Source organism: Diplotaxodon limnothrissa, linkage group LG19 (genome assembly GCF_057381915.1).
Source record: "Diplotaxodon limnothrissa isolate DT_005_m linkage group LG19, D_limnothrissa_male_GT1.1, whole genome shotgun sequence".
NCBI lineage: Eukaryota > Metazoa > Chordata > Actinopteri > Cichliformes > Cichlidae > Diplotaxodon > Diplotaxodon limnothrissa.
The window spans coordinates 18211146-18227706 of record NC_140614.1 but is presented as its reverse complement, the minus strand read 5'-3'; the positions used below and the strand labels follow the sequence as shown (position 1 = coordinate 18227706).

The window sequence follows — 16561 nt, the reverse complement described above, 5'->3', positions numbered from 1 at the left end:
CCATCCTTCATTTTCTCTTGATCAATACCGTACCACATGCATACGCCCACCTACACTTGCGCGCCTTCAAACAAGCTTATTCCCATATCGTGCAACCCTGAGTCTCCAATCAGTAAGCTCAGCATGGCCTTTCAACCTGAGCACTAAAGCACCAAAGCCCCACCTCTGTCAGAACAAAGAGGCCCGATCGATAACAACCCAGTGCGGGAGGAGCTCTCCGGGCATGGGGAGAACCCAAAAATAGACACCCGGGCTTGTCAAAAACAGCCAAGATGGAAGGCCGCTCTTCAAAGAGAATGGGGCCAAGCAGCCAATACCATCCCAACCCATCATCACAGGCAGTTAGAAGTGCCCGCATTTTGGCACGTTTTTTGGAAAGCGTGGGTTCGAAGTAAGCGCCTCGGGGCAAGGTGGGGACCCCTTCCACAACCCAAAGTAGCTACAGATGTGGACATCCCAGAGCGGATCAGGGGAAGAGGGGCAGGAGGGAAAGAAAACGAAAGCGAGGTGGGCATGAAGAGGCGTGAAGGCGGGGTTATCGTGTCTTCAAGGCTTGGCGCAGCTGGTCGTGTGTTTGCGCGTGTGTGCGTTTGTTGACTTTTGTGTGTTCGTTTTTGCACATCTTCGGCGGCGGCACCATGCCAGTATGCTGGCAGGGCACACGAAAATCCAGCCCAACAGAGATTTGAGTATACCACTTTTCAAAAGTTGCCGCTAACCAAGTCTGACCCAGCTTGACACTCTCTTTGTTGTAATCGTTTTGCCTTCAATCTTTTCTAGGTTGGAAAAGACTTCTTTGGAGACAATTACATCCAGAATTTCAAGGACAACGGCGTCCACACAGGTAAGAAAGAGGGTTTTTCCACGTTGCGTGCCAAATTGGTTTCCATTTTCATGGTGCATTGCAATAAGTTCACATTCAGAGCCAACCTTTTTCAGTCTGCATTTTGCCAATTCTTTTCAAGGTTTTTTGGATACACTGGCAAGTTCTCCCTATTGTTAAATCATTTGGCTTTGTTAATACTGAAGCTACTGAAGTTCTGCTCTGAGTTCTGACAGTTGGTAGGGTTTCTATTTTAACATTTTACTTGCCAGAGGTATGTATGGTGAATATTCCATTTTGCAGGAACAAACAAATACTTTCATTCTCTGTTGCAGAATTTGTGAAGCAGAGCTCTGATGCAGTCACAGGAGCTGCCTCCATCACTGTCGACGATGCAGGTAAATTCTACCGCTAACCTACAGCCTCGCTCACATGGCCTCCTCTATGTACAGCCTAGAGTGCATGGGGGCCTGTGAGTGCACTGTTTTTTTTAATACACACACAGGACAGCTCAGCCCACTGAGTCACTACTGCTATAACACCTGTTTATAGTCATAAAAACACTTGGACGAACACCAGCGTCAAGCCCTCCCGAGTATCCACCAGGAACGCAAAGATGTATCAGCTGATATCAAATGATAAAGGATGCCTTTTACCAATGTTCATGGCCAGTATGTATATTTTGTGAGTTCAAATATTTTGCAATGAAGAGATAAAAAACTTTATATAGGGAAGATTTCTTTGTTTCCCTGGCACAAAAAGGGGATTAACCTGAACTAAAAAAAAGTTATTTTAAACTGTGGTGTCAGTTTTAGACTTGAATTTCACTACATATGCATCTGTGATGTCCACACAATAAGATGTATGGACAGTTGTGTGTTTAACTGTGAGCCTTTCCACATGGGGAGCAATTTCTGTTGAAAACGGTGAGGATATTAAAAACATCTATGAGAGGCGAGGTAGTAGGTGAGGCTGAAAGTGGCACTTTAGTGTTTAAAATGTCTATTAAATCAATATCATGCGTTTAGCTATTTAAGGATGTGATGAGTAATAAAAATATATTTTTTAAAAAACAACCGAATATCAGAGATTCAAAAAAATTTGAATTTGAATTTGAGATCACGTTTGTAACAGGTAACAAAACAAGACAAAAAAACCCCCCTCAAATTACAGTGTACTTAGAAATGATGCGAAATTAAATAACAATATCAAGGAAATGCCTTTAGTTTTAATGTAAATGGAGTGTTGTCTACATAAAATAAAAATAAAATATTTTATATGAAAATATAAAATAGTAATTTAATAATATATCATTTTTAATAATAATAATAATAATAATAATAATAATAATAATAATAATAATAATAATAATAGAGATTATGTTTTTCGGCTGATGCCGTGATGTCTGCCTTAGGCATCTCTGCTTAGACCGCTGTCCCCATTACACAGACAAGTGGTAGAAAATAGGTGGATGGATGAATATCATCATGATATCTTTGATCACTTAATTCAGTCATTTAAAAAAAAAAAAGCTTCAACATAATTTTTAGAGATTATAGCATACTTTAATATTATCACATGAAATTCTTTAGTTTGTGTTTCATCCTGTGAGATTTAAGTCATCATTGGTGATCTCCCAAACCCTACCCTCACGCTGTCCGAATGTGCATTTTTTTATTTTTTTTATTTTGAAAAAATATGTAGAAATTTGAGTTTTTAATATTAAAAATATTAAAAAATTATTATTAATCAAAAGAAAATAAAAACATACATATAATACAAAACTATAATACAATTAATTATTTATTAAAGATTATAATTTAAAACAATTTTACCTCTTGACCATCACATCAGATGTGCTTTTGCACCAAAGTTTTTGCTTGTTACATGTTTTTTACTCGTAGATATTTTTTTTTTCAAGGAAATAACAGGTTCAGAATCCCTAAGGAAATTATGTTAACTTCATACTGTTGTTTGTTTCCATTTACACACAGCCTAAAAGACTCACGCTTAGGGACTTAATTATTTATTTTTCCAATTCCTTTGTTGTAGTTAACGCTAGTCCTCTCATTTATTCATGTTCAGTCTTTCTCTACCACCCTGGCTTTTTTACAGTCTCGCTGTTTTAAAATTGAATATGGATTAACCAAATGACTCGCATGGACTGTCTAAAATGCCTCAGTGGGGTTCCTAAAGTTCATAGACTTGGCCAAATGAAAAAATGGCCATTTCCGGTGCAAAGACAAACAATTTCCCTTTAACTTATTTTAGTTCCTAGAAATCCCATACATGGCACATCTCTATTGCTGCCGTCTTGTTCAGGGAACTGAGTATGGGTTTTGCGTCATTCTTATATTAAATGACAAACTCTGTTCTGCTTTTGGATATTCCAATGAAGGGAACACTACAAGAAAGGGAACAGGGAATAAAATTTCACAAGTAAGAAGTTGTTTTACAGTATTTTACAGTTACATGTTACACTAGCTAATACTTTCTTTGACTATCCTTACACTTTTACTGACAAGACATTGAGCTATATTACATAGACAGAATTATAATATTAATTTGTGAAAATTTTATTATAGAACTGATACTACTGAGATTCATGTTACTTTATTTGTTTCGGTAGATAGATTTGGTTTGCAGAGTTGAGTCATCTGTCCTTACATGCACAATTTTGAAAACACAGACAGAAATAAAATACAACACTCTGCCAAAAAATGAAATCATACAAGATGTACAAGCTAAGATTTGTTCCTCTGAATGATGTCTGCTGAAACAAAGTTATTTTTACACTGTGTTGTTCTACATTAAGCCTTTCCAGAAGGAAGAAACTGAAACTCACTCTAAAAAGAGTGTGAGCTGTCAAGTAAAATCAAACCAGCTAACTGCTGTAACTGTCTGGTATGTGGTGTCCAGCTGTCGCTCACCAATCAGCATAATTTGACTGAGTGAATTTCAGATTCAATTAAAAAAAGTGTGATAAAATCATGGACATAACCACTGTGAATTCTCCCACTGGTTTTAAACCTCAACATTAGTCTTTTACCCTTTGCCATGTTGGTTTTTGAGCCACGAATGACTATCTGTGGATGAGACAGTGGCCTCCTAAATTATTGGTTAGCATGTTTCATCCATAAACTGTGCAGGTGTAACAAACACATACATACCAACTATTTTGAACATAATAAAATTCACTAATTTCACACACTTTTATAGACAGCCTCAAGTGGCCATTAAAGCAACTGAAGTTTTTGTTAACTTAGTGTTAACTATCAGCTTTGGAAACTGCTGCTTGAAAGAAAAAATAGGGTCTTCATATGGAAGTCTACTCAAATATGTCAGAAACCTATTTCTCCTGTTTGCTAATGGTCTCACACTTTGCTTCAAAGTTCAGTTTGAACTGTTAAAATAAGTATTTAGATAAAACTTACATTTTAAATGTAACTGGATCTTATTTCAGGTGGTTGAAAAGTAATGAAAAAAATCTGTGAATTATTATCATTTTTAACTATGTAGAGAACAGTGCCTCCAAAGGAATACATGCATTAGGAAGCTCAGATACACCTGAGCAATGTGGTAGATGTTTTGATGCTTATTTCCAACTGATAGCAGCAACCGGGGCAGTATCTATATTTATATATTTGTCTTGAAATACACTCCAAAGCATCCTAGTCTCAGGGAGAAGTTCCTGCGGTGGAAAATCATTGCTGCTTAGAAAACAGAAATATTTCCTGTCTTTGTAGGCCAAAGTTTAAAAACTGAAATTTACATTTCATTCTTCTCATGTCATGGCATATTGATGATTTTGAAAATTCCAGTGGAGTCTCACATGTCTCTATGTTCGTTCACGGACAGGTGAGAATGCCATTGTAATTGTGGCCGGTGCCAACATGCTGCTGGGTGCAGAGGAGCTACAGGAAGCTCTCCCAGCCATCAGCCACACAAAAGTCCTGGTATGCCAGCTGGAGATCAGTCCACAGACGTCCCTGCAGGCGATGTGCATGGCTCGCGACAACAAAGGTGAGCCAGTATATCCTCCTCACATGTTTCTGAAGTCAGAAAGTAAATCATTTAGCGAGCACCTTTTGCATGCTGAGATTTCAAAGATTTGGAAATCCTCAGTACATGTTTACTCAGTATGATGTATCCATACAGAACAAAGAGTAAACCTATAGTAACACAATAGTCATAAAACCTCTCCCCAAAACAAAAAACAGAGGGTGTGGTTATTGTGGACTCATGTTGTTAGAATAGATCCTGGTAGTCCAAAGAAATATCAAAATGTCTGTGGAATCTTCTCAAACTACTTGTGCAATCCAATCCACTTCACGGAGGCCATCTGTGTGCTCGCTATGTTCCAAACCTTCATAATTTTGCCAAAAATATGACTATATAACCGCTTCTGTCCTAATCCTCATTCATGACCATGTTGAGCCTCTGGTCATACTTGGCTAAGCTGAGGTTTCACACAAGCCTCCTTTCATGCATTCACTGGAAAAAAAAAGATTGGAGGAAAAAAAAGGGAGAAAATTTAGTCAGGTAGTAATAATTAGTTGCTCTCATTGTTTATTATTAGAATGTTCCAGCTGCTGTGATTTTAAACAGACCGCAACCCAGAGGAAAAATTTCCTGGTTACAAAAGGAAGCTAAGATATTACAGAAATGGGCCCCACACGCATTTGAGTCTCAGAAGTAGCAAGCAGAGGCAGCGATGACATATATCTTCACTTTCTGTTGTTGTGTATAAAAATTAGTTGTAACTGAGAGCTTTCTAGTTACAGCCCTGCAGAGCTTTCAACAGTGTTAACCACTGAGCCACCGTGTCTTTCAGCAGGAAAATGCCAAAACATTATCCAGCAGCAGGGCTCCGTAGCAAGAGTCCAGTTGCATCCAGGCTTTTCAACAACTGAAAGGATTTAGAGCATTATGACCACAAAGACATGACAATTATTGAGCTTGACTTTAAAATTACATCGACTGGTTTCCCGAAGAGTGCCCCAAAAATGTAATAGCTGTTAAAGACTAAAAACTGCTGAATATGAAAATTGTCTGAATTTTTCAATTTTATGACTGCTGGGATAGGTTCTTAACCCCCCACCCGTGATGCAGAGAAGGTGGAGATATATGAATGCAGGAATGGATGGATGGAAATATAAGATTTAACTTGCTTGTTCCACAGCGATAGATGTCACTGACTCTACTTAGCATTCATGCTGATTTTATGACTGGTAGTCATTTGTGATAACGCTATATTCTATGACAAAAACATGGAAAAACAAAAATGGACCTCATATCATGACTCACCGGAAGACGTGTCTGTTATTTCTTCCCATTCCTCTCCCTTTCTGTCTGTGCTTTGGCTTGTTGTGGATAGTTAGACACTATCTGAAATCCCCTTCTCCTACACAATTATGATATCAGAACTGGGGAGGAAAGTATTGCGAGCAAAACCATTTGAATCTTTTCCACTAGTATTCAGCTCTGTCTATGATGACTTTTTGTCTCATTCTCAAGGGCTTTCTTTCAAAACAGAAACTTTTTTGCCTTCACATGTGGTTGAGAGGTAATAGTTTCAAAGGTTTCCCTTTCTTTAAGGGAACTCTAAAGCAACTGATTTATGAAGCTCAAGTAATTACCTCACAGCACAGTTGCATAATCTCGTTTTAAATGTGGTTTAATCAATCCTTTATGTACCTTTAGATCATCGCTTTGGCTTGATAATCTGTTGCACAATGTCTTCTTTGTAGGCTAGAAAAACACAGTAGAGACAGCTCAAATCCTTCCAAATCTGTCATGTGACTTTGCTGTTTGTATCCCACAATCTCTCCTTAGAAAGAGGCTTCCCACTGACTTTTATCACTTTAGCAAGTTGAGCATGAGAACTTGACAAAAGCATCTTTTCACCAGAGTCGCTGCTGCTTCCCCCAATCTACATTCACCATCGCATGCGCACACACATTTGTAGAGCAGGTTTCGTGCTGTCCGGCATCGACAAAAGCCCTATTTTAGGCCACCGCCCTCCCTCTCTCCCTCCCTCCCTCCACCTTTCTTTCATAACCAGGTTACCGAGCTAATCATCTTTAACAGCATCCTATTATTAGCAGCGGTCCGCGTCATTCGAGACGTCTGGGGAGCCTCTCGCTCCTATCATCAGGGCCTGTCGTCCATAATCGCTCGCTGCAGGCTGCCAGAACGAACGAGTCGCAGCCATCGCCGTGTTGCAGATGGGATACCCAGATGGCCTTGCCGAGCGCCACCCTCCCTCCCTGAGCCCCCCTTCCTCGGTGCATGGACCGTACCACGGGATTAGGCTCAGCATGTGGCACCAGAAGAGAGGCAAGGCGAGTGAAGATGCTTGGCATAGATGCCACCTCGACGTCGCCGTGCCGGAGCATTGCGTAAATGGAGTTCTCTGGAGAGACTGGGTGTTAATGGGTTTGGCAGCGGGGGTGAAGCGCCGCTCAAATTACGCAAATGTCACCATCAAGTGGAGCCACACATACAGTAGATGCCAGCTCTTAGAAACACTTGTTAAGATAACCTCAAAAGAAGATTTTCCTTTTATTTAAGGGGAAAATGTGTGTATATGTAATTTATTGCCACCTAACATTTAATATTGGGAAGTTAATGGCAATAAATTAGTTCTGAGAAGGGAGGAAATGGTGGGAGTAGTGTAGTTCCACTCGTGCTTTCTTCTTCCGTTTTCACCCGTCTTCCTCCCCCTCTTCCTTATCTGAGCAAGAAGCTGCTATTTTATTTCTCACCAGATGCAATTAGAGCCTCTTAAAGCCCTTTCACACACTTGCTGGTGACTCATTTCTTTTTGTGTGTGTGTGTTTCTGTGTGTGTGCGTGCGAGTGCATGCATGCATGTCAGAGTGTGTGAGTGATCTCTGTCTATTTTCTCTCTGCTTTTGTTTTCCCGTCCACCTTTCCCACTGTATTCTCAAACTGACTGAAGCGGCTCCAGCTGCTCTTTCAGCCGCCACATGTGCGACCAGACTTTGAACCTGCCAGCATAAAAACCCCACAGTCATGACACACACGCACACAGTTTTCTGCCAGACGTGACTCAGTGTGCACACATCCCAGTGTTACCACATCTGTCCCAGCAGCTGTGAGCATTTGTGCGTGTGTGTTTGTGTGATTTCACTAACACCTGGAGAGCAAAACAAAGCAACCTGAGACACAGACACTGGTTCATGTGACGTTTAGAGCTCAGTGCATCAGTGAGGCCAATTCCTTTATGCATCAGTATATTGGAAATGGCACTCAAGCTGCATATGGGGAAGCTTCCGTGCTTCAAATTGTGTATTGCATGTATACTAAATGAGGCCAAGGAGAAGACTTTGTGCTTTCTAGCTGTTCTGGCTACAAATAATAATATGATTACTGACAATAGCCTGAATAAGACAACAGCATGAGTAAGCCTGCTTGATTCAGTGATACTTTCTCCATTTATCCTGTTTACACGGCATACAGTGCAAGGTTAGCGCTTCACTTCATGTTGTGACTAAAAGCGGGCTGTTAATGCCGCTCAAGTTCTCCACATATGTTGTGACACTCACTCCAATTAACAGGATAATCAAGTTTTACATACCATAATTAGCAAAAGGTTTTGTGTTGCTGTGCCTAATTGCAGTCATTCGCTCAGTGTGCATGTGAGCTTCTGGGGAGCACTGAGAAAAAATGTGACAGGAGAAGGAGTGAGTTGTTAAAAAGAGTAGGAGGGATAAGAATTTAATGTGTTAGAATGTAAACAAGTAAGTTTAAATATGGAGGCTTTCAAGATGGTTTGTACAGTTTTGCAAAGAAAATGACATTTTTGAGGAACACCTTTTGGGTAAGAGAAGAGGCACATTAAAAGCTTTATTTCATTGGGTTAAAAATGAACACAATTTAAATTAAAACCATATACTGTATACAAAAGATGTTGGATATTGCTGCCCGTTGTTGTCAGCCATTGAGCATTTTCGTCACTGCCGTCGTGGAAGTAGCCATGTTCAACCCTGTTTTATCTTTTTTTCCTCTACACTGGATCAAGATTTACAAAATTAACAACATGTTGTATTTTATAAGACATGAAATTATTAATTGAGACCATAAAATGTTACTCAGATAATAAATCAGGTGGGAATTAGGACCATTCTTTCAAAGACTTTCAAACAATTGGGCTTTTTTTGCAACCACAGGAATCACCCCCTACTGGCCATTAGAATAAATGCAGGTTTAAGGCACATCCACGCTGCTTTTCAGACCTAGAAGCTTTTTTTTTTCCAAACTCACTGGTCTTCTATGAGTGCTGTGAATTCACACTGACCACTGTGAAAGCAACATTCAGCCCAAATGAGCTAAACTGTGGCTGGGCTTTTCAGAGCCACAAGTTATTTCCATCTTGTAAGGAGAATCTATGGTTAAAACACAAGTTCAGAATAAATTTCATGAATACATTTCTTTATACTGAACCATAAAATTTTGAACAGTGCAATTTTTTTTTTACCTTTTTACTTTGAAGCATGTGAGGTATGAACAAAAAGCTAGCTGATTTAAAGTGACTGACCTCCCATTCAAGATCACCTTCTCTGGCTTGTCCAGGCAGCTTCCACACCATGGACCCTTTTTTTTTTACCATGGGCACAGAACTCTTGAACTCCTGTTTCAAATTTAGCCAAATTTCACTCGTGTGGAAAGCTAGTGGTGGGCTTAAAGAGTCCACAGATCCCAAGCCTGAAGGCACGGCATGAGAAGAGAAGAAACAGAACATTTTTCCTGGGCTTGTGCCCTGTGAATTCATCACCAGGGTTGGGACTGTCAACATGTGGTTCTACTGTAACATGAGGTGTCTGAAAAGAGATTTTCAGTTTGTTGTTAGGCATCACTTTTACATAATCCTTATATCAATAATAACCAAAAGAAATCTATTTAAAATTTTTCTGCTGACAGATGACAAGCTGCTTTCTATAACGCAAAATGGAGGTGCAAATCTCGCACTTAACTTGGATCCCAAATTCACGGAAGCTGAGGTGCAATTGAGTTGAGAGAGAGAGAGAGAGAAAAGAGGGGAGTCGCAAAGAGCCCGGTGTCTCTTATCTGTGACATGGCCTTGGCTCACATGGGCATATTTGCAGTACAGTATGAGTGAGTTGAAAAAGAGACGGAGACATTATTTCCACTTTTACTCGCGAGCAGCCCAGCATCCACCTCAAAGCGCCAGGTGGCCAAAGCCCTGCGCAAACCCACGCAGCTGCTCTCTTATGTGCCCACGCAAACACACACAGAAGCAGCAACTAGGCACACACTTTAGCACAACAGACTTTGATGTCACCAACGCTGAACATATATTTCCCTCAGACGCACACGCTTGCATGAGGCTTTATTTTGTACACAGAGATATCGGAATTAATCGCTTCGTCAAGCTGGGCTTATCCTCGCACATACACAGAAATCACGGTATTAGATGCATTAATGCTCCTCGCTCATGAATATGCATCAGACAGTGATGTGCAACACGTACAGAGGATTACTCCTGACAAAAACACTCTCGCTCTCTCCCTCGCTTGTGCTCCTTAACACACTCAAAGGGTCACAACTCATCTCACCCACACACTGACACACATATGTGGGGTTCAATGTATATCTCGTGCTGAATCCATTTCGTACATACATTGCTGGAACTGCAGTTAAGGGCGTAACATAAAATGCTACAGGATATAAGGTCTTTTCACTAGGGTTTCTTTTCTTTTTCGGGGAATGCTAATTTAATTGTTTAAAAGGTGTCTTTTTATAGAAGCTGATCCACTTGAGCTTTGCTTGCGAGAGCAATCCCCAGCGGTAGCCTGCTAGCCTTTGTTCCCATTGAAAGTTTAATTAAGGCATTGCCAGATCTTGGCAGTGAGGCTCAGAAATGGAAAAGAAACACCACACAATTGTAAAATGTGTCACAGAGGGACTTTATGAAAAGTCCTTCTGAAAGCAGGCTGACAGCTATAACAGGGTCTATTATGGAGAACAATTATATTTTTCTGCCTTGCTAATGATTGCATGTTATCCTGTAGATGTTGACGTTTGACACTGAGGTCAATAACATGGATCGCTGCATGGTTTCTTGTTGCAGTGAAGACAATATTCAACCCAGCGCCGGCCATTCCTGACTTGGATCCAGATTTCTACAGAGTCTCCGACGTGTTTTGCTGTAATGAGTCTGAGGTGATGAATCGCACACAAACACACACACACACAGCTCACAGTATTTATCACAGCATTTATGCTTCCTCACACAATAATTCTGCCTTCCTCACTCATCCACACACTCACGTCTGCAAGGCCAAGAGGAAGCTGAAACTAGTCATAAACAACAAAACAGAGCATACTGAATTGACCAGCTTTCTTTCCTTCTACTGCACATTTGCATTTGATAGTTTTTTTTTTCTTGGATTAAAATTAACTTTGGTGGCTGAGTATACATGCGCGTAGCCAAGATTGTACAGTTAGGACAATTATTTTACTCATCTATAAATGTTTTGGCATTTTTGAATTCTTGATAAACACAGATTTCTATCATATTTGGCTAAATTATACACCAATCAACAAAAGCTGGGTTTTTTGGGGTTTTTTTTAAGTTGCCTTAACATTAACAGTTGGGAAAAATTGGGGCAGCACGATTCTTAGCATTGTTGCCTCACAGCAAGAAGGTCCTGGGTTTGAATCCACCAGCTGACACGGGTCTTTCTGTGTTGACTTTGAATGTTCTCCCCGTGTCTGCGTGGGTTCTCCCACAGTCCAAAGACATGCAGTTGGTTATGTTAATTGGTTGATCTAAATTGCCCAAAAGTGCGAACCACTGTCTGTGTTAGCCCTCCGACAGACTCACCACCTCTCCAGGGTGTACCCGCCTCACGTCCTATGGCAGCTCTGGATGCGCTGGATGAACAGAAGAAAATGGATGGATGGATTTTAAGCATCCATTTTGCCCACTGTAACATTGATAATAGAGTAGATTATTTATAACTTTAGACTGTGTATAATAAGGATCTAGTCAATGGGTTCTACATTTTAAAGCTTCGGTGTTAGCATTTTATCCAAAGCCATGGTGATTATTTGGAACGAAAAGTGACTATGTTTGGTCAAAATGGTGGAGCATAAAGTGATAAATAACACTAATCCTAATTGGCTTGGTTAACAAATAAACCACTAGAATTTTCCTCAAAAACCCCCCAAAACAAACAAACAAACAAACAACCAAAAAGTAGATCAAGTTCTTGAACAGTCTGTTAGTAGGCTACAATTAGCCATACAGCTAAAAGATAGACTATTTGTCACATGAATGCTTGAAAAGGCACCAACAGCACAAATGTAGTTGAGAGGTTGTTGGTAGTTTAAGGTTTGGGGGATATTTTCTTGACAAACTTACTATCAGCATTGTTTAAATGCCACAGTCTACCTGAGCGTTTGACAAGGACTGTACTACAGAAACACCAGATTTCAATCCAACAGAGCACCTTTCAGATGTGATGGAACAGGAGATTCACATCATGGACATGCAGCTGAGAAAGCTGCAGAGAATATGTGAAGCTGTCATATAGTGTCAGTATGGATTAAAATCTGCAAAATGTTTCCAGCACCTTGTTGAATCTCTGGCAGTTCTGAAGGAAAATTGGGTTTGAGTTTGGTACTTGCGTACCTAGCAAAAGTAACTGGTGTATCTTGCTCCCTGAAATTTCTGTACATTTAACCTAAATCAAATTCATCTTAACTGAGACTCTAATTTATAAAATAAACATAATGCTTTATAAGATTTGAAATTAGTAAATGAGACTGTAAACCCATCAGAAAAGAGTTTACTGATGTGGGGTTATTTTCTCATAGACGTCTACTGGAGGAGTTGGACTCTGCTGACTATTAGAAGGAATGTTTTTATACCTGAAGGCTCTGTCCTTAAACTACGGTATGTAGTTTCAACAAAGCATCACTTTTACAAGCAGTCAGTCAGCTTATGATTGTCAACAGATGTCCAGTCCAGAAAGGAAAGAATGACAAGTTTGAGATGACGCCTTTCCACAGTGATTTACCTCCAAGGTCATGTCCCCTGCTGGCACATCAGTAACCTCACTCCAGCCATTGGCTGTACATGAATGCTCTCTGGTATGAAGAAACAGTTGATCTCCACCCTTTTACTGTAAAAACTCTGTCATGGCGGCTTGCGTCTTGAATGCCAGGTGATGACAGATGAGCGACAGGGGGCAGGGATAGATGGGAATGGTAATAAAAACAAGAGGGCAGATGTGCTCTATGGCTGAGTCAGTCACCCCCTCAGGGCTGAAGTCTATGTGAGTTTGGCTGGGAGCTGGTATTTGATGTGGTGATGCAAGGCGATGAAGCACTGTACCCAGGTGTGGGAACATGAAAGGGAGAGTTGAGGAAAGAGCTACATGTCTTCTCTCTTTTTTTCAGGTCATGGAGGTACGGTCATATTATATATTATGCAGTATGCAAAGGTGGAAAGAGGACTAAAATGTCCCACTAAGGGATAGAATCAAAGTTCAAAATCATTCAGAAAAATAAACAGCGCTGCTATAACTTGGCCCAAACTGAAGATTACTATTAAGTATTATGTTTTGGGCGGGGTTTAGTGAATATGGGCTAGTTTACATATGGCAGTTAATACCTGTTGGCTAGCTACACATAGATATAGGGGTCGAGGTTAATTCAATGATGAGAATGAAGGAGCAAGACACTGAAAAAAGGCCAAACTTTAGCTAAGAGAACATCTGAGATGATCCTGTCTCCAACACAGTATTAGTCACTACTATGTTGCTGTGTTTGTTGGATTACTTGCACTAGAAAAATCCTGAAAGTGAGTCTTGTCTGAAGCATTCAAACTTTGGTGTCCAGGACGTCTTGAGCCCATGGGCTGTCGTATACACCACAATTTTTTATAGCTTAAAGACCTGCAAAACATGAATAGTGCTAATAAGAAGCTGGAAAGCCAAGAATGACAACTGAATAGGATTTTTTTGTGTGTGTGTGTGTGTGGGGGGGGCTTCTGTCTATTCAGCAAAACTAGAGAGCTGCCAGGACCCAGAAATAGATTTAATGCCAAGTATTTAGCAAGAAGATAAAGTTGTGCAACAAAAACGATAATGGAAAACAAAGCAGCCACTCCTGATATGCTAGTAGATATCAGATTCACAAGAAAAGAGACAAGCAACAGTGTTTTGCTTTATAATAAAAACACACTGAAATCTAGTTATCGACTCATCAGTCTTTGTAGTTTACACAACTTAAAATGTATCATTTATCATTGTTTTCATAGTGCTTTAAAAGTTAAAAACCACAAGTTCTTGTAACTCGGAGTTAATGAAAGTTGTAATAAGCTCTAGGAAGTAAATGTTGGGAGAGTTGTATTAGATAAATAGTGGTATTAGAACAATGACCCTGTCTGTGTTTAGACTGGTTGCCTTTGAGCCTCATTTTGTTGTTTTACTTTCAATAAAGTAGGCGCAAACCTCAGATGAGGCTTCATTCAACAAGGAGATCTCGGTAACTTGAGAAGATTCACAAGTAACATTTAGTTTGCATTTTTTTCCACAGGATCAGTGCCTACTCATTAGCCCAGTGTAACCAAATGTTTTCAAACAGAAACCCAGTGATATTTACATTTGCTGTAGCCATGACCTGGGGTTGGCATTTAAGTCTTATAAACTTTTCATTCTTCATGCCATGATTGGGAACTGTCTAAAAGGCTGTCTTTGTACTGACACTGGTATCAAATGGCTTCAAAAGTTGTAGACATAAGAGATTCATGCTTAATTAAGTTCAGTTAAACTGACAGCATGTAAAATGAAACAAAAATGACAACAAAAAATAGTTAGTTCAGCTTAATACCATAACTTGTTTTTCTTAAGGTTTGTTAACCCAACTAAGCAAACCAAACTGATTAAAAACTCATTTGACCTTTTTATTTTGTACTTTTTGCACATTGCGTGTTATCCTAAGAGCAGCTTTAGCTGTATACATGTTTTGTTACAAGATAATATAGCTCATTCTTTGATTGGAGTTGCTTTATAACTCCATGTCCTTAATTCACATTAAAATGCATCAGACATTTATTTGTGTTGTTTTCTAAAATTCTTCACTAGGGTTCAATTATTTTTTCCCACTGTAGATTTATTTAGGCTTATTTAGACTTCCTGTATCACAATAAAGCAATCAGTTACACTGCAACATTAAAATATAACTTAAAATAACATTCTTTCTTTTAGAGTTAGTGATTATTTTTTAGGATACATCACTGCAGTAACAGCAATTCTTCAACAACGCTAACAAAACGAACCACCTGGGGGGTTTAATGATAATATAATTACTTATAATAATACTTATTACTTATTATGAAAATTTACAATTCTCAGTTCATTTCTGGAGAGTCAAAGGATTTCACAAAGAAGAGTTTAGATTTATCTTTATTCTATATAGCCAAAAAAATAAAGCAAAACATTTCATAAATCAGGTTCTGAATTATATATGACCCATTTATGTATTTAAAAAAAAGCCAAAAAGTCGTGTATGTAACAGACTGCTGAAGTGAAGATTTATTATTAGTTCGTTTAAAATTTATTCTTTTTGTGTGTTTAAAGTAAAGAAATGACTATAATAGTTCCTGAGCTATTAGTTACTACTTGTTTTGTTTTTCTAAATTGTTTAAATATGTGAACGAGGCATTATGTTATTAAACATTCACTGATTATCAGATCAGTGCAAAAAGAACCCCAATATATATTTTGAATGTTTTTATTCCACTACTTTCAAAATTAAACCTGCTATAGAAGTAAAATGGCCAAAGATCCTTTGACTTTAGTGTTTCTCGTTCTTCTGATTTTATAGCATTCTTTCCTACTGTGGTTATAATATGCTGCCAATTTCAAGATTTTTTCTTTTTAGAAAAAACTTGAAATTGAACTACACACACTTATTTTAACTAGTGATAAATATGGTCAGTTTGGAGAAATAGTTTATGCGGTAAAACTGATGCTGTACAGCAAAAAGAAAAATCTAAATATATGAAATTACGCACATTTTTTTCACCTTTATGCCTGAACATATACTTTCTTGCAAATACACCCACCTTGTCAACAAATTTATCCTGCATATGCTTTAAAGAATAGGTGCTCACCGGGTGCGTGTGTGTGTGTGCGTGTGTGTGTGTGTGTGTGTGTGTGTGTGTGTGTGTGTGCATACTTACCATATACACCAACACACACACAGACGTAATTCAACTCTCTCATATCCTTGTGCGCAGAGGGAGATAGATTGATTCCCTGCCCTGGTGTGAAGCTGATGACTAACAAAACGGCTCTTTTTCTCTTTTGGCATCCGACAGCACCGGGGTGGCTGCGGGCTCTAAAAGCACCCATATATTCTGTGGTTTATTTTTGAACTGTCCAAGGTCATTGTTAACTCTGACAGATCACAAAAGCAGTGGGGGCGGGTGGGGAGGTTTGGATCCTCAATCCCCTATTCAAAACCGCTATCAGGGACATCTTGACCCTGCCGTGCAAGGTTAGAGCTGACACACATTCTGTACGGGTGCATGTGCGTGTGTGGTCTCGCTGTAGCACGCTCAGGGGTAGGAGGGGCGAGTGAAAGGAGGCTTAAGGATGACAAAGTGCAGGTACTCTTTGATCCCCAGCCCACATAGTGTGCTGAAGTGCTTTATAGTGAGGGGAATTATCTTTGATGT

General features: G+C 39.4%; 1 protein-coding gene across 3 annotated transcripts in view; it reads left to right on the top strand.

Moving 5' to 3' along the window:
• rbks (ribokinase) overlaps positions 1 to 16561 on the top strand; it is a 58432-nt gene that overhangs the window by 21451 nt on the left and 20420 nt on the right. For all 3 annotated transcript variants that reach the window (XR_014904929.1, XM_085342764.1, XM_085342763.1), the window contains exons 4-7: positions 781 to 844; positions 1159 to 1221; positions 4682 to 4846; positions 10940 to 11031. Coding sequence is in view for 2 of the 3 variants with exons in the window: in XM_085342764.1 (XP_085198890.1) it covers positions 781 to 844; positions 1159 to 1221; positions 4682 to 4846; positions 10940 to 11031 (384 nt within the window). In the remaining variant the exon portion in view is untranslated. The remainder of the gene's footprint in view (positions 1 to 780; positions 845 to 1158; positions 1222 to 4681; positions 4847 to 10939; positions 11032 to 16561) is intronic.